General features: G+C 39.6%; 1 protein-coding gene across 1 annotated transcript in view; it reads right to left on the bottom strand.

Moving 5' to 3' along the window:
* Nucleotides 1–18,475, bottom strand: part of c19h10orf90 (chromosome 19 C10orf90 homolog) — a 29,375-nt gene that overhangs the window by 2,869 nt on the left and 8,031 nt on the right. Inside the window, exons 4-9 of the mRNA XM_055229842.1 lie at nucleotides 11,757–12,855; nucleotides 7,618–7,764; nucleotides 6,572–6,687; nucleotides 4,738–4,927; nucleotides 3,133–3,178; nucleotides 2,472–2,595 (exon numbers count right to left, since the gene is read on the bottom strand). Coding sequence (XP_055085817.1) covers nucleotides 2,472–2,595; nucleotides 3,133–3,178; nucleotides 4,738–4,927; nucleotides 6,572–6,687; nucleotides 7,618–7,764; nucleotides 11,757–12,855 — 1,722 coding nt within the window. The remainder of the gene's footprint in view (nucleotides 1–2,471; nucleotides 2,596–3,132; nucleotides 3,179–4,737; nucleotides 4,928–6,571; nucleotides 6,688–7,617; nucleotides 7,765–11,756; nucleotides 12,856–18,475) is intronic.

Genomic DNA, 18,475 nt, shown 5'->3' with positions numbered 1-18,475 from the left:
TCATTACGGTAATCTGCCTCCAGTGTCCTTTGAAGATGACCAATCAGAGCGCAGGTGTCACTTAGTCAATACGTCCAAGAAAACAATACGGATGGATTGTAAAATAGAGGTAGTTGTGTGAAAAAAGCAGTACATTATGATACTTCCTTTAACATGATTTTTATGGCTAAAAAAAGAATAATAGTCTAGGCGACCTGTACTGGTCTATAGTGTGCTCCGTCCTTAAAGGGTTATTAAGCGCCCACTCCCTGCTAAACCAGCGGTGCGGGCGAGAAGAGGTGTTACCTTCAACAGCCTCGCTCCGGATTGGCTCTTTGGTTGCTATGATACTCGTGGTCAGACTTCCAAATATGCAACTTGGCTCTGAATTAGCCGCTATAACTGCTAGCTGAACGCTGTGGGTGATGTCACACTCACTTTGTCCACTTCTTTATACAGACTATGGTTCGATTATGATTTGACAGATACTTGTAGTTATTTATTTGAAAAAAAAACCCAAAACTTTAATTTTCTTCTTGTTACATTTTGTTAAACCAAGACCCCTGACCCCCAGTATTTCAAAAACTGATTTGAAATTATTCTTTTCTAGTTAAATCCAGAGCCACGTGGATCTGAACAGAACGAAATCCATCTATTTCCACTTATTATCCCACATTTTACAGTTTAATATATATCGCTGAAGTAAATATAGATGATAAACGATAATATTGAAACTACGATATTGTTAAAATCACGTGTGGCACAAAAAAACAACAACAGCAAAACGAAACACTTTAGTAGTGAGTTTGCGTCTGTAATGAGTCAAAGAAGTTATTAATTTAAACTTTTACAGCTTAAATCTGCCAAAAAACAACCAAAAATGTCCCAGTAGTGCAAAGTAAAAGTACACAGGATAAATACTGGCCCGCAAAACATAGCTCCAGCTTCATGTATATAACGATATAAGTGGATATAGAGATACTGGACAGAGGCTGCTGACCCCTGCTCCCTGTCGTCCCCCTGCACCAGTTTTAGCCTCAGACAAAGGAGCTGCGTGTTTTATGTCACTGAGGAACCCTTTGTCCCGTCAAAACACTGGCCTCATACAAGAATTCACACAGTTCACAATCCAACGAGAGCCAGGAGTGTAAAATATGGGGAATATATTTTTATTTCAGACGTTTTAGAGCGTCTTGACATTCATTTTTTTCCATTTAAACATGATAAAAATGTTGATGGTGTGTTCGAAGTTGATGTGGACTGTACGGTTTGTGTTGTAGTGACATCTAGTAGTGTGAAGGAGTACTACATTTGTTCAAAAGTGAAGTAACTGAAGTAAATCATTGTTTTGGTTCAGTTTTAATGAGCTGATGTTTTGAATCTAGACTAAATATATGAAGAATATGAGTTTGAAATGAGATGGAGATTACAGAGGACAGTGTTTATGCAAAGAAAAGATGTTTTATATTTGAATTTACAGTGGTAAAATCTAACTAAATAAAAGTATTAAAGTGCTGTACTGACGTATAAATATTTAGGTATCTGTACTTTACTTAAGTACATTTTACAGTGTGTACTTTTTACTTTTACTTCACTACGTTTGAGAGAAATATCTGTGCTATCTACTCTGCTATTTTGTGAGAGCTGCTGAAAAGGCTGAGGGTTTATTTTTCATAAATTGAGTAAATAAAAATATATGATTAAAAACAGACAGAAAAAAAACAATCAATTCAGTTCAGTCTGTTCAAAATTCAGCTCAAATCTTTGTCAAAATCACCACATTTGAAGCTTTATAAGAAGTACTTTTATACTTTTATTTTTTTACTCCTTAAAATACATTTTTCAAAATTTAATACTTTTACTTGACTTAACTTTTGCTAACTTTTTACTTAATTTTTTATGTGCTAATTTTAGTTTTACTTGAGTATTTTTGCCCTTGTATCTGTACTTTTATTTAAGTTTACTTTTTCATGTCATACTTTTACTTGAGTATTTTTTGCACTTGTATCTGAACTTTTACTTAAGTAGATTTTTTCATGTGATACTTTTACTTTTACTTGAGTATTTTTTGCCCTTGTATCTGTAATTTTACTTAAGTAGATTTTTATATGTGATACTTTTACTTGAGTATAATAATTTTTGCCCTTGTATCTGTACTTTTACTCAAGTATATTTTTATATGTGATACTTTTACTTTTACTTAGTATTTTTTTTACTCTGGTATCTGTACTTTTACTTAAATAGACAAAAGTGAGTACTTCTTCCATCACGGCTGATGTCTTTATATGTAAACGGTCCATTTTACAGCACAGGTTTATTTAGGATTGAGATGATTTTAAGACCACCATTGTAAATATAAATATACAGATATATTCATGTTTTGTGCTAAAAAAAAGTAAAAAATTAATTTAAAAAAACAAACAGTTTTGGTCTCTGTCCTGTTCACACCACATACATCACTTTGTAGAAAAATCTCAGTTCAAATACCAAACCTTTTTAAACAGATCGGCCCTGAGTCTGTTGTTCAAAATGGCGTCTCTCCGTGCGTCCTCCTCCTGCTGCTCCTCATGTCTCCTCTTCACCTCCTCCCTCTGACTCCTCTTCACCTCCAGGGGCCTGTGGGGACAAGAGACAGTCAACAAACACACAGGACAAACCCAGACACTTTTCCACCAACACATTCCTCAAAGTAAAACAAGAGCTCACAAGTCGTTCACATCTGTCACCACGGAAAAACCTCATAAAGACGAAAGGCGAGTGTTTACCCGGGAGGAGTGATGCTAACTGTAGGCTCTGCTCTGTCTGAACCTCTGTTAAAGGTCCATATGACTCTATTCTCTGGTCTTTGTTCTAATGTTGTTTCCTCATCACAAACAGACCTGGAGTTGTGCATATTTTTAACTTACCTCTTGTTACGTTTTGCTGGTTACATCAAAACCACTGATATTTCAAAACCTGATTTCAACTGATTATTTTCTAGTTAAATAAAGGTTTGTTATTAAAGTTAATAGCTGCCAGTCTGACACACACAGTTAGGAATGCATTGCCCAAGGACACGAGGGCAGTAGCGGTTTGCTGAAAATATGTAACATGGAATGAAAAAATAAATAAATATAGAAAGAAATAAGTTTGAACAGGTTCATTAAAACTCACCGTTGCTGTGTTTTTGTGACAACTCTGCTGGATTTCAAAGGTTCATCTAAAAAGAGACAGATCAGAACTTTAAATGAAAATTGAAATAAAAACTTGCATAGATAAAACAGTGTGTTAATACAATATTGCATGTATAGATTTTTTTTAAATTACTTATATTTTATTGTTTTCAAAAGACATTACAATAGAACATTTAAATACAATTTCCATTTTTCCAGTTCATATTTTTCTTGTTGTATCTTAGCATATATGTAAGTCTCTCCATAACGCGAATGCATGTATAGTTTTTAAATAACTGTAATATAAAATCAAAACAGACACAACTGATGGGATTTCAGCATCTTGTACTTCCATGGTGTGGCCACTAGAGGGCAGAGTACACCATAAAATGACTTCTTTTCCCTTCCTCTGACTCTATTCAACCTGTTCTGTTGAATTTTGAACTGAGAGTGAGGTTTTAAAGTGGCAGAAGTAGAAGTAATAAAGCCCAGTCAGTCACATAATGATATAAGTAACAGAAGAACACGAGTTTAACCAGATTTTTAACTAAATTTTACACTTTTACTCAACCAAGATATTTGTGCAGGTGTCCATTTATATATACAGTCTATGGGTTGAACTGTTTCTTACATATATCAAGTACATACAGTGGTCCCTCGTTTATCGCGGGGGTTACGTTCTAAAAATAATCCGCAATAGTAATAAGCTTTATTTTTTACAATTATTCTATATGTTTTATGCTGTAAAACCTCTCACCACACACTTTATACACTTTTCTCACACGGGCATTAACATTTTCTCACATTTCTCTCTTGTTTAATGAGTTAATAGTGACATTTCTTGCCCCATAGACACACAAACAGTATTAGCTTGAGTATAGGGAAGAAATGATGTGGGGAAGGTTATTATTCAATTATTTATTCAAGGAAAAAGGAAAAAAAAAGAATGGAAAAGTCGAAATAAGGAGAGGAGGGGGAGAAAGGGAACAAAGGGGGAAAAGAAAAGGCAGAAAAGGACAAAAAAGAGGAAGAAAAAAGGGGAAAAAGGAGGAAAAAAGAAAAGGGAGAAAGGAAAGGAAGGAAAAAAGGGAAGAACTACCGGTAGTCAAAACTTGTTTTAACTTCATAACTCTACTCACTCATTCACTCCATACCTCCATACCTGCTCAATAATAAATCAATAATATCAGCTTATTTTAAACCCCCAGCACCTCAACCCACCCCAAGCTCTGATCATTGTTTTCTTTCTGTTTCTTGTCCTTTGCTTTGTACCAGGTTTATCATTTTCTTGTCTGTTTCTTTGTCTCCTTTGCATGTTTCTATTTCTTGTCAAGTCCTGTTAAGTTTTGTACTGTACTGTTTTTTTTCATAAATAAAAAATAAAACAAAATTAATAGTGACTCAGGTGTATTTCACAGTTACTCTGACCGTGCCTCTTCGTCCTAGCACCGCTCCAAACGAAGTAGTGTAAAAAAAACAAAAAACAAAAACACGAAACAGCGAGACCGCGAAAGGTGAACCGCGATATAACGAGGAACCACTCTATTGTTTTTTAAAGAGAAACATAACAACACCAACATGATTTCACCACCAACAGCCTTCTTACCCTTCACAATCGTCCCGGGACAGCTGTTGTTTTGGTGCTGTGCTGAGTGGGCATTGACCCCCCTCCTCTTCTCTGGGGTCCCGCTCTTCCTCTCCTGGCCCGTCCTCCTCTCTTTGACCCTCCTCTCCAGCTCTTGAGTCCTTCGTTTGGAGCGATTGATGAAGTCTGGACGGGACCTGAGCAGAGCCTCCTGACCACAAGGGGGCAGTCTGAGTGTTTTTACATAAGCCACAATCTCACAAGTGTAGGAGATGTGTACTGTTAAAATGACTTTGTAAAGCTTTAATGACGCTCAGACAGAGGAAGTCAACAACAATCAACAGTGAAGTAAACTTTTACTGCTTTTTTTCTCTATTATTCTGTATTTGACCATCATGTTTGAATATTACAGTTGGGAATCTTAGCCTTGCTCTTCCCATTGAATAGCGTAAAGGTTCACTATGTAACTTTTCTATTAGGCTGTTCCGCCATCTGTTTTGCTTGGAATATTACACGACATGGCATTAAACTTACCAACCTTGCCTCAGATCTGACCTGTAACTTGGCCTTTTCTGTGGATATTGACCAGATTAATGCCATCCTGTGGAACATTGTCATTCTAACCAAGTGTTTCCCAAACTTTTTTTGTTTTTTTTGCATAACCTTGGAGACTTTTGATGGCCAATCTCGTCCCTCTTCATCCTACACACTGTAAACATCTCTGTCTGTACTGCATAAATTCTGCATCTTAACAGTTATAAATGGATTTTATTAAAGTTTGTAAACATGATTTAAAACCATTAGGCAAGTTTGGCAGATCCAAATTAATCCAATTCTCATCAACCAAAGACAAGACGAGAATTTTACTTTTACTAAAAACAAACACTGTCCTTGTGTACCCCCAGGTTAGTCTCCGTACCACTAGGGGGTGCAAGTACAACAGTTTGTGAACCACTATTCCAGGCAAAGCAAAAACATCTCCATGGAAACAAGCAGGTGACAAACACGCCACCAGAAAAGTTACACTGTGGAACTATAGACTGTATAAAAAAGTGGACTAAGTGAGTATCAGTATCAGTCAAATGAAGTTCGTCGAGGCTAGCAGTTATAGCGGCTAATTTGGAGCAGAGTTATATATTTGAAATTTTGATCGCAGGTATCATAGCAACTAAAGAGCCAATCCGGAGCGAGGCTGCTGAAGGTAACGCCCCTTTCTGTCTGCATCGCTGGTTTAGCAGGAAGCAGGCCCTTAGCAACGCTGTCAATCAAACCTGTTGCTAACGCTACAGGGTACGCATTCATACTCATTTCCTATTTGGAACGTGGCGGCTAGCAGGTTAACGATGTCCATTTGTATATACAGTCTATGTGGACCTTTAAAATGATGCACATGTATGAACAACAAATTAATTAGCTGTCCTCATGTTTGTGTATCCAAAACTCCTGCAGAGGGCGCTGTGACACGTGGGCTTAATGAATTATATTGGACAACTTTGTGATCCTAGACCCAAAGAAACAAACTTCTTTATCCATCACAATCTTAAACATTCTCTTTAAGACGTCTTAACCATAGACTATATATATAAATGGACGTAGCTAACCTGCTAGCCGCCGCGGTCCAAACAGGAAGTGAGCATGTGCGCACTTCCTGCTCCATCGAATCTGGCTCCAATTCACTTTCTATGTAAAAACTGTGGCTCCTCTCTCTGTAACTGCTGCTGTCAGACTCATCATTTTGGTCTTAAATGTTCGTATTAACCCGCTCTACATGATCCTGGGTTTTTATTGGCTTTTTGGTTGCTATGATACTATGATAACCCTGTAAACTCATGATTGTCGAGCTCAAACTCCTCACCTGCAGAGACATATCCTGCGTTGATCTTTGAATGTCATTGCTCAAAGGCACGAAGGCAGCGGCGTGTGATTGAGTCGTGCCGTTATCGTCCTTCGCAGAGTCCTGGATTGCGGTTTCTACGGCAACAGAGACATAAATAAACCGTTTATGTTTGGTCTGGTTCGAATTTACAAGTTTGAGCAGATCTGTGGGGCTCGTAGTGACACAGGGAGTCGCTCTGGGAACAGAACGTTGTAAAACTGTGCCTGAATTTTAATGCAGTTGTTCTAAATAATTATTTCTTAACTTTTATTACCAATAAAAACTTAAAAACAAGTGTTGTAGAAAGTACTAATATCACCAAAGCCCACGTTTTTAACAACTGCAATATGAAAACTGGACCTGCCGGGTTTGTTATGTAAGACTATTGTTATTCAGCGGTGGACCGTAACGAAGTACAAGTAGTAAAGTACCATATTTAAGTATAAATGTTATGTATCTGTACTTTACTATGATACTTTTTACTTTTACTTCACTACATTTGAGAGCAGGATCTATACTTTCTACTCCACTACATTCAGCTCAAATCTTTATCAAAATCACCACATTTGAAGCTTTATAAGACTCAAAATCTGTGTGAAATACTTTTACTTTTTACCCTTTAAGTACATTTTACTTCAGTAGATTTAGTAGTGATACTTTTACTTGAATACTTTCTTGCTCTGGTATCTGTACTTTTACTGAAGTAACAAAATTGAGCACTTCTTCTTCCATCTTTGTTGCTATTATTCCTCCTCCTGTGACTGCTGCTTCCATCAAACCCAGTTAAAGTCTTAAAACTTTCACAACTAAATACTTCAAGTAATAAAAATACAGTTACTTTTACCCTTAGGAGCTACAGTCAAACACTAGAGGGCGACAGTGGCTCAGTTAGTAGAGCGTTTACCGATTGACCTGAAGATTGGCAGTTCAAATCCTGCTCTCAGAACCAGAAAACACCCCTAAAAGTAAGAGTAAGTCTAAAAAAAGTCTATGTAGTACTGAATTAGATGAGCTTGAGGCATTACCCGCGTCGTCCTGTGGTGACGGGGCGGGGTGCGTATCAGATTGGCGGTTTGACGTTCTCTTTTGGCTACACTGTCTCTGAAGTTTGATGTTTGCGATGATGGCGGCGGCGTTCAGAGCCAGGACGTCCTCTGGGGTTTGGTCGGCGTCTGAAACACAGTTATGATCAGGTTTAGTGTCTTTACTCTTTCATGTGAATGTTTTTAAAGGTGTGGATTCAGAACACTGTCGACTTCATTTGTTTTAAGATGTTCTAGTCTCGTTAGGATCTGGTCCTGGTTTTTGCCCTCTCCTCCTTCTGTGTTCTGTCTCCACCTCACCGGAGCGTGACCTGGACGAGATGTGGGCTTGACCTGGAGTGACGTGTGTTCAGTCTCCACCTGGGCGTGACGAGGATCCTGGTTTTTGCCTTGTCCTCCTCCTCTTCTTCGTTCTGTTTGAGTCTCCACCTCCACCTGTGACATGGGCGTGGCCTGGGTGTGACTTTGTTTTGGTCAAAGCCGTGGCTCAAACTCGAAAACGTCTGTCAGGATGTTTCCACGAACATGGTAAAAATAACCTCTCAAATCATATGAAAAGTACTTTTTTACTTTTCAGTCCTGTTCAAAAATGTGGTGGAGTAGAAAGTAGAGATACTGCTCTTAAATGTAGTGAAGTAAAAGTTAAAAGTACACGCTGTAAAATGTACTTAAGTAAAGTAAAAGTGGAAGTTAAATCTGTCAACTGGACAAATCGTTGTAGGAGTGAAGATGTTTAGCTGCTCATCCAAGTCACTTCTTCAGTTCTGGTCAGATTAGTGCTGGACACGGCCTTATATCTGTCTGAAGAGAGGGGATAACTACACTGAAACTGGAAACAGCTATTGTCTCCAGTTTCAGTGTTAAGATTCAGATACCTAAAAATTCTACTTAAGTACAGTACTTTACTAATTTTACTTTGTTACTTTCTTCCGCTGCCTTAAAAGGTCTTATATTGAACAAAACTGACTCTTGTAGCTTTAAGTCATGTTCTAATGCTGTTCCCTCCTCAAAAACAGACCTGGAGTTGTCTTTTGTTTCATTCACATGTTTGAGTGACACTTTATTATTAGTCTGTTACATCTCCAGTTTGAGAGAAAAACTCAGCCTAAATATGCAGGTTTTTGTGTTAAACATGTGTGAATGAAACAAAACACAACTCCAGGGCTGTTTATATGGACCGCTGTCTGGACTGTGTCAAACGCCGAGTGACCGTCGCTGCCCGGGGCCTGTGAAATGAACTGATGAAAGTCTTAATGAATGAGATCACATAAGAATGATTGGTTTCACACGGAGGTTGTTCTACGAGTCAGATCTGGAGCAGACTGAGGCAGGCCTCTTCTGTTTGTATTACAGTCTCCTAATGCACTGAGGCTGGTTTAAAGCGCACACTCCACTCAGGCTAGCTAGCGCATTTGGCTAATCATTTTCAGTAAAGTGAAGTGAGTGGAAGGAGTTCTAATGTCTAACAAGCAGCTTATTCAAATGATATTTATTTTAGGGCTGGGCAAGTTAACGCATTACGGAAAAAAATGAATTAATCCCGATTCCTTATGTTGTGAACGCAGGTCAGTCAAAAACACAGAGTCAAAGGCCCCGCTCCAATCTGTGAACCGCCGCGCGCCGTCTCTGAGTCGCAGTGCACGCCTTTTCCGCTCTAGGGACATGAAAAATCGAGCGCCGCTGTACAAAGAGCGCAACAGAGACATTTCCAAGTGGCATCTGAGTTTTTAAACTTTTCAAAAAGAGTCAGTAATCCCGGAGAAATGGCCGCTAACCCAAAGTGACGCTAAAAACATGATTAAATATGCGCGCGGGAGGATTAGCGCTCTGTCAACGGCAACGCGCTGAGTTTACCGCGAAGCTACAAAGATATTAAAATCAGTAGCCTGCAAAATATTTATCTTCATTTACATTATATGAGATGTGTAAATGTGGGAAATATGGGAATGCGCGGAAGTGCGCCCATGATCACTTCCTGTTTGGAGCGCGGCGGCTACCAGGTTAGCTCTATCCATTTATATACAGTCTTTTCAGCTCATGTCGTCTGAGAACACAGACTGTTCTCCGAGTGCAGTCCGGTGACGTCGTCTGCGGCTCATCAAAGCAGAAACGCGTCGGGTGTTTGGGTCAGAAAAATAACATGCACAAAACGCTCACAAAGGAAACAGATAAACAGAAACAGGAGAGTATATTTAGAACTCTCGAAACCAACGTGACGACGACGCTGCTGAGTAACAGAAACAACGTCTATGTAGGGCCTGACCCAGTTTATATGCAAATAAAAACACTTTGATTAAACATGCACTATGTAACTTTTCAGGTGGGAGGTTCTGTGTTATCGCTTTGTCTGGAATGTTCCACAGCATAGAGATTAACGTGGCTATCTCCATGGAAACAAGCAGTTGAGATCTGTGGAAAGGTAGTCAGATTGAAAAGTAAAATGTAATACTGTGGAAAATAACAGCCAAAGCAATATGCATGGAGACCAGTAGGTGGCAGACTCCTCACTGCAAAGGTTCCATAGCGGACCTTTAAAGCTACCGTGCGTAATTACCGGGATTGGCCGACCCGGTCATGCTGCATTCTCACATATCACCACTACATGCTGTCTATGTTACTGCAGTTTGAGAGTGTGACAGCTGAACAAGAGCACAAGTGAGTCTGAAGAAAGGGCAGGGGAGGGGATTGGGGAGGGAAGGGGGGAGGGGTCAGGTAAGGAGAGGGGGAGGGGTCAGGTGATGAGAGGAGGTAAGGGCCAAGTAAGGGGAGGGGCCAGGTGAGAGGATAAGAGAGGGGCCAGGGAAGGGAAGGGGGGAGAGGTCAGGTGAGGCGAAGAGGTAGGGGCCAGGTGAGGGGATAAGGGAGGGGTCAGGTGACAAGAGGAGGTAAGGGCCAGGGGAGGGGGGAGGGGCCAAGTGAGGAGAGGGAGGACAGGTTTCACATCTGCCCTCTACTGCTGACAAAACAAATTAAAAAAAACAAAAAACAATAAAGTTACGGATGGTAACTAAGCAAAAAGGTCAATTATATTTAATATACTGAGTTTCTGCATTCTGTTGTTTTGTCCTTGGGCAAGACATTTTTTTAACGGTAAAATCTGCTCTGTTTAAATGCTGATATTAGACAATGAATTAAAATTTAAAATATACACAAATACTTTATAAAGGAATTTTATAATATATTTCAGGTACTGGTTATCACGCTGGAATGTTGTAGCTTTCCCAGGAATGTTCCACAGTGTACTAAAAACTGTAATAAATGCTAAATATATAAGTTTAATGCTAATCAAAAATATTCTTAAAAAGCATGCATTTCTACTGTAAGTGGGGTCAGCCTCTCCTCAGATCTGACCTGTAATCTTGTAGCATCACCTACTTGGATATATCTCAGTGGATATAGTGAAGTTTAATGCCATACTGTGGAACATTTTAGGCAAAGAGATGGGATCAGCAATGGTTCAGTTTCTGTCTACTGTTGTTTTGTCCTTGGGCAAGACATTTATTAACCAATTTCCAAAATCTTTACCGTTTGATACTTGCACCAACTCAAACTGGTATTTTGTTTTGATTATAATATACTGTACACCCTGAACTGCAGTTGACGGATTTATACTGAAAGATAGTACAAAAAATATTAGTTGCTCACATAGACTGTATATATAAATGGACATAGCTAACCTACTAGCCGCCATGTTCCAAACAGGAAGTGATCATGGGCGCATTTCCAGTTCCATCAACTCGCTCCAATTCACTTTCTATGTAAAAACTGTGTCCCCTCTCTCTGTAACTGCTGCTGTCAGACTCATCATTTGCGTCTTAAATGTTCGTATTAACCCGCTCTACATGATCCTGGGGTTTTTATTTCACTATTTTGTCTGTAAATCAAGATATGAACATTAATAACAGACAAACAGACGCCTACGTTCCCCAAGGTTACTCCTGCTAGAGTTAGCAACAGGTTTGATTGACAGCGTTGCGGTCGGGATTCCACAATGGAACTGGACTCCAAATTCGCCGCTATAACTGCCTCGGTTTTAATGCTGTTGTTATAAAATAGCAATAACATAATACTAAATAAAATTGCTATAAATATAATAAATAAAAAATATATAAAGGACTTACCAGGAGCTTTGATGAGCGTCAGCGGCGGCACCACCATCTCTCCTTCTCCGTTATCCGACTTTCCTGATATTTTCACCCCATTCGTGTTTGGAACATTCAAACCTCGGTTCCGATTCCCAAACCCATTTCTCTCTGTAGAATCAAAACTCAATTTCCTGGTGAGCGGCTGCAACTTCTCTTCAACGTCTTCAGATTTTCCAAACACATTTCCATAGCAACTCGACGGTCTCTGCGGCCTTTGTGACGTTGCGTTTGTGAATTCGGATTTAGTCGGTGGGGACAGGACTGAAGGTGGAGGCGTTGATGTTACGATGAGATTCAAGGTTGATTTGTGGATTGGTTTTGAATCGATGGGAGTTGGATTTGGGATGGCCTGATTTCCTTGCATCCAGACACGATTATCGTTGTAAAATCCTTCCGTATAACTATGTCTGTACTCGTTGTTCCTCGTAACATTGGTAGGACTAAACCTTTCTCTATGCTCCGTCACTTTAATAATCGTAGCTTTCCGTCGATGGACTACCGTATCCAGTTTTTGACTTGTCAGCTGGTTCAAATCTGGCTTAACATTCCGAATCGGACTCGTCGTTACTCTGTGCTCCGTAACTTTCACTATAGTCGCTTTCCGTTGCACCATGATGTGTCTTGAGTTTGCGTCCATAGATTCTTGGCTCGGAGAAGGCGTTGGTGGAAGACTGGACGACCTGCAAACCTTCCGAGACGAGATTGTAATGGAAGAGAATCCGGTTTTATTTTCGGGAATGAAAGTTTTCGCGGTGGAATTTGTCTGGATGTGCGATGCTTTGAGAGGTTGCGTGCTTGAAGATCGATGTAATGGCGTTTTATATGTGGCAGTATCTTTGGATGGGTCTACAAAAGCTGTTCTAAGTGATTCCGGCTTTTCTCGATGCGCACTGGGGGATTGGGTGAAGGTTTTGGGTTCAGGTGGGTCTAAGTTGATCCTGGTTTGGTTCTTGTTACTTGGACTTGATCCTGGTAAAGCTAAGGCCCGGTTGAGTCTCCAGCTGCGTTTAAGGGCCTGCCAGCTAATGATGGAGGCATCGCCGACGGTAACGGCAGGGATACGCTTCTCTGGCTCCTGTAAAAAAATGGAAAATGTGTTATTACTGTAGCTATTCATGGATTCCAGCTTCCTGTTATAGATGCCATTTTGAGGACTTTTTCCCATTCAAACAATGTAATATTTCGTTTTAATGTTCTAAGTACTATGGGGTGACAGTTGCTCAGTTGGTAGAGTGTTTGTCCATTGATCCCAAGGTTGGAAGTTCAAATCCCACTTGCAACATATGGGTGAGTGGTTCCTTGATGTAAAGCATTTTGAGCCTTAAAGGTGGAAAAAGCGCTGAATAAAAATGTGACCGTTTACCATGGCAACGCTGTTATGACACTGAAACCCATGGACAAGCTTTGTGCGTTTAAACGTTTCTTATTACTCAGGTGTAAAGTACTTGAGAGCGTGTATACAAGTTACAGAGGCTGAGAGATGTGACTAAATAGTAAATATTTTTTCGTGCTGATCGATCATGAGCAGAAAGACTTTTAATTAACACTTAAAACAACAAAAATGCCAAATTCTTCTTGTTAAATTTGATCTCCAGACCACGGGCTTTCACTGACAGAGGATCGTCTGTGCAGCTCTTGATTAAAAAGACCCAAGATGATCACTGACCACTCACTCAATAAAAAAAATTAATTGCACGGCCCTGGTTCAAAGTGAATGTTTTTGTATCATCAGCAGCGACTAATGAACTTTATTATAGTGAAAGAAAAAATCTAATGTGTCAACTGGACAAAAACCATTCGCTGCTTTGAACTGAAGAAGCCGCTTGGATCAGCAGAGAAAGCCTTTACTGTAGACTGTATATCTAAATGGACATAGCTAACCTGCTAGCCACAACTACATCGACTCTGGCTCCAATTCACTTTCTATGGAAAAACTGTGGCCCTTTATTAACAGTTTTAAATGTGCAAATGAAGGTAGATCGATCAGGGAGTTGACAGCGGGGTTGTTCGCGCTAAACTTCTGTATCTCCATGGAGGCAAGCTGGTGACGTCACCCCTGGCCAAGTTACAGGTCAGATCTGTGGAGAGGAGGCCCTGCTCACAGTAAAAATGCCACTTTATTAAGGGATTTCACCTTGAAAAAACACCTGTAACTGAACAAATGCAAGTAAAAATACGTTTACATCAAATCAATAACATGTGCAGCTTTTTACCATCTAAAAAACATTGCAAAAATCAAAGGTATACTGTCAAAGCCAGACTTAGAGAGACTTATCCATGCATTTGTCTCCAGTAGGTTAGACTACTGTAACGTCCTGCTCACTGGCCTCTCCAAACGAGCCTTAACACAGCTGCAGTACATCCAGAACACTGCTGCTCGGGTCCTGACTAGAACCAGGAAGTATGAGCACATAAGTCCTGTGCTCAGGTCTCTGCACTGGCTTCCTGTAGCTCAAAGAATAGACTTTAAAGCAGCTCTGCTTGTGTATAAGTCTCTCCATGGCCTAAGTCCAAAGTATATCTCCGACATGTTAGTGCCATATGAACCATCTCGCAATTTGAGGACTTCAGGGACCGGCCTCCTGCTGCCCAGAGTCAGGACTAAACATGGGGAATCAGCGTTTAGATTTTATGCAGCTAAAACTTGGAACATTCTTCCTGAAGATGTGAGACAGGCCTCTACTTTGACAATGTTTAAATCCAGACTCAAAACAGTTCTGTTTAGCTGTGCATATGACTGACAGGTTTTTATTCTGCACTCTTCTCTTTTAATGTTGATTTTATGATGATTATTTGTGATTATTTATGCTTGATTTGTGTGATTTTAATGTCTTTCTTATTCTGTAAAGCACTTTGAATTACCTTGTGTACGAATTGTGCTGTACAAATAAACTTGCCTTGCCTTGCCTTGCCTTTATTGCCGTATACCGTGGGACATTACAGGCCAAGTTATACCATCGCCATGGAGACCAGAAAAAAGTTTCATAGTGCATCTTTAAACTGTGTACCATGAAACAGAACAAACAAATGCTTTGAGATTGTTTTGTGGTTTTAATGAAACTGAGATATAGAAACTACTGACAGTAATTACACTTAAAGACACACAGTACAGCATTAAACTTCTCAAACCATCTCCATGACAACAGTGACACTGCCAGGGCAAGTTGCAGGTCAGATGTGTGTATAACTGCTCACAGTTATAATCTATATTTTACATTTTCAGTAAATAACAGATAATAATGGTCTGTCAATCAAGTGTTTGGATTCCAGGTGGAAGAAGTACTCAGTGTGGTTACTTAAGTAAAAGTACAGATACAGAGATACAGATACTGGACCCGCTCAGCTCCTCTGCCTCTGACCCAGCTCTCCACGACCAATACGAATCTCACCTCTTCTGACCCAGCTCACCTTGTCACGCTCCACTCCTGGACCACGGCAAACCCTTCGCTCTCAACTCCCTGATCGTTCTACCTTCATTTGCAAATTTAAAACCGTGAAACATTGTTAAACTTTTCCCCGAGTTCGCCCCCCCCCCCCCCCCCCCTGTCAATCATTACGACAGAATGAATCCGCTCTACATGATCCAGGGGTTTTTATTTCGCCATGTCCACGATTCAAGATAAGAACATTAATAACAGACAATTCAGGCGCTTTCTTTCCTTGAGGTCACTCCCGCTAGCGTTAGCAACAGTTTTGATTGACAGCGTTGCTAAGTTTCCGCTCCCTGCTAAACCAGTGGTGTGGGCGGGAAGGGGCTCTCACACCGGATTGGCTCTTTGGTTGCTATGATACTCGCAGTCAGAATTCCAAATCTGAAATTCTGCTTCAAATTAGCCGCTATAACTGCTAGCTTCGCTGAACTTCAGTTGACTGGAGCTGAACGCTGTGGGTGACGTCACAGGGTTTATACGGTCTATGTTTGCTCGGATAAAAATAGTTTTGTTTTTCGATGTGAGCTTCTTAAATTGAATCTTCTGCTTCGTTTGCAAAGTATTACTAATATCTATAAATACTCCACATATTTTTCCACAGCAAAACCTCTCTGTCACATTCCTTGCTGAACTCAAACACAAAACAGGCCCTGACCGTTTGCTTGGGGCGGCCATGTTGACTCCATGACGTCTCTCCACCGCAGTGAGTCATCTGAGTGTGTTTTTTCTCTCGGGCTATGGTTTGTTTTCAGTCAGATGACCATCCTGAAGCCTGACACAGCTTTAGCCCGAGCCCACGGCACCGCAGGCGGCACGCAGCGTGACGGAATAACAACCAGCCTCCTATTCTCCATGGAAACTCAGGCCAAAACACGACCCAGAGCAGAGGAGCCACCACTTCTCATTACACGTATTAAATCTGCACTATGTAACTTTTCTAGCATGCTAGCTTTTCTTAGCCTGCGATAGAATCAAAATTTGAACGGACGCGCTTAGCAAAAGTACCGTAGTGTTTTTCACAGCTGAAATCCTGTCTAATTTTGCAGTTTTTATCTGTACAAATATGTTCTGAAATGCCCTCCCTGTGTCAATTTCTGTAGACGGGCCTGATTGTAATTTGATATTTTTTCCCAAGTCGTTCAGCTGTAACCTGGAATGTTACGCAGTATGGCACTAAACTTTTGTATTTCCATGGAGACAAGCTGGTGACATCACCCCTGGCCAAGTTACAGGTCAGATCTGTGGAGAGGAGGCCCTGCTCACAGTAAAAATGCCACTTTATTAAGCAATTTCAGCGTAAAGACAGAGTAAAAATATGTTTATTGCCATATACCGTGGAACATTACAGGTCGAGTAATAGCATCGCCATGAAGACCAGCTGAAAAGTTCTTTTTTAAACTGTGTCCCATGAAACAGAACAAACAGATGGTTTGAGATTTGTTATGTGGTTTAAAAGGAACTGAGATATAGAAACTACTGACAGTAATTACACACTTAAAGACACACAGTACAGCATTAAACTTCTTAAACCATCTCCATGACAACAGTGACACCGCCAGGGTGGGTCAAATCTGCAAAGCACACTCACAGTTATAATCTATATTATATATTTCAGTAAATAACAGATAATAATGGTCTGTCAATCAAGTGTTTGGATTCCAGGTGGAAGAAGTACTCAGTGTGGTTACTTAAGTAACAGTACAGTTACAGAGGTAAAAAAGTTACTTAAGTAGATTTTTTTATGAGATACTTTTACTTTAAGTAAAAAATATTCAAGTACCCATTTAAAAGTGTACTTTAAGAGTAAAATGTAAAAGTATTTAATTTGTTAAAGTGTAAATGTAGTTATATAGATTGAAAATTAGACATATTTTAGTCACAGAAAAAACCCAAATTGATGTCCTTTTTTTTTCTTATGAATTTTGTGTTTTGCTCAGAGCCGAAGCTCAAACTCAAAAACTTTAGTCAGGAGGTTTCCACAAACATGGTAAAAATAACCCCTCAAATCATGTGAGGAGTACTTTTTCTTTTCAGTCCAGTTCAAAAATGTAGTGGAGTAGAAAGTACAGATACTGCTCTCAAATGTAGTGAAGTAAAACTAAAAACTATCCACTGTAAAATGTACTTAAGTAAAGTACAGATACCTCAGATTTCTACACACGTACAGTACTTTACTACTTGTACTTCGTTACCTTTCACCACTGCCCATATGTTTTCAGAACTTAATGTCATGACTCACCAGCTACGACACAGACACAGTGTGAGGCATTCAGTTTAGTTTAGAATTTAAAGAGCTTTGTCACTCAATTGTTTAATTGAATTAAATTAAAAAGCTTTTGAACAGACTCTTTTGCACTTTAATACACTTAGCTCTATTTCACCTGTTTGTCAATAATAACGTTAGCGTAGCCGTACTTCATCGGTTGGTCGATAATAACGTTAGCATAGCTGTATTTCACCTTTTGTCGCTAATAACATTAGCGTAGCCATATTTCACCTGTTGGTAGATAATAACGTTAGCATAGCTGTATTTCACCTTTTGTCGCTAATAACGTTAGCGTAGCCATATTTCACCTGTCGGTAGATAATAACGTTAGCATAGCTTTATTTCACCTGTTTGTCGTTAATAACATTAGCGTAGTTGTATATCACCTGTTGGTCAATAATAACATTAGCGTAGTCATATTTCACCGGTTGATTGATAATAACGTTAGCGTAGCCATTTCTCACCGGTTGGTCGATAATAACGTTAGAATAGCTTTATTTCACCCGTTTGTTGATAATAACATTAGCATAGTCATATTTCACCGGTTGGTCGATAATAACATTAGCATAGCTGTATTTCACCTTTTGTCGCTAATAACGTTAGCGTAGCCATATTTCACCTGTCGGTAGATAATAACGTTAGCATAGCTTTATTTCACCTGTTTGTCGTTAATAACATTAGCGTAGTTGTATATCACCTGTTGGTCAATAATAACATTAGCTTAGTCATATTTCACCGGTTTGTCGATAATAACATTAGCATAGCCGTATTTCACCTGTTTGTCGATAATAACGTTAGCATAGTTGTATTTCACCTGTTTGTCGATAATAACATTAGCGTACTCATATTTCACCTGTTTGTCGATAATAACGTTAGCATAGCTGTATTTCACCTGTTTGTCGATGATAACGTTAGCATGGCCGTATTTCACCTGTTTGTCGATAATGTTAGCATAGCCGTAGTTCACCTGTTTGTCGATAATAACATTAGCATACTCA

This window comes from Periophthalmus magnuspinnatus, chromosome 19, assembly GCF_009829125.3.
Source record: "Periophthalmus magnuspinnatus isolate fPerMag1 chromosome 19, fPerMag1.2.pri, whole genome shotgun sequence".
Lineage (NCBI taxonomy): Eukaryota > Metazoa > Chordata > Actinopteri > Gobiiformes > Gobiidae > Periophthalmus > Periophthalmus magnuspinnatus.
This window is presented reverse-complemented; position numbering and strand designations above follow the sequence as displayed.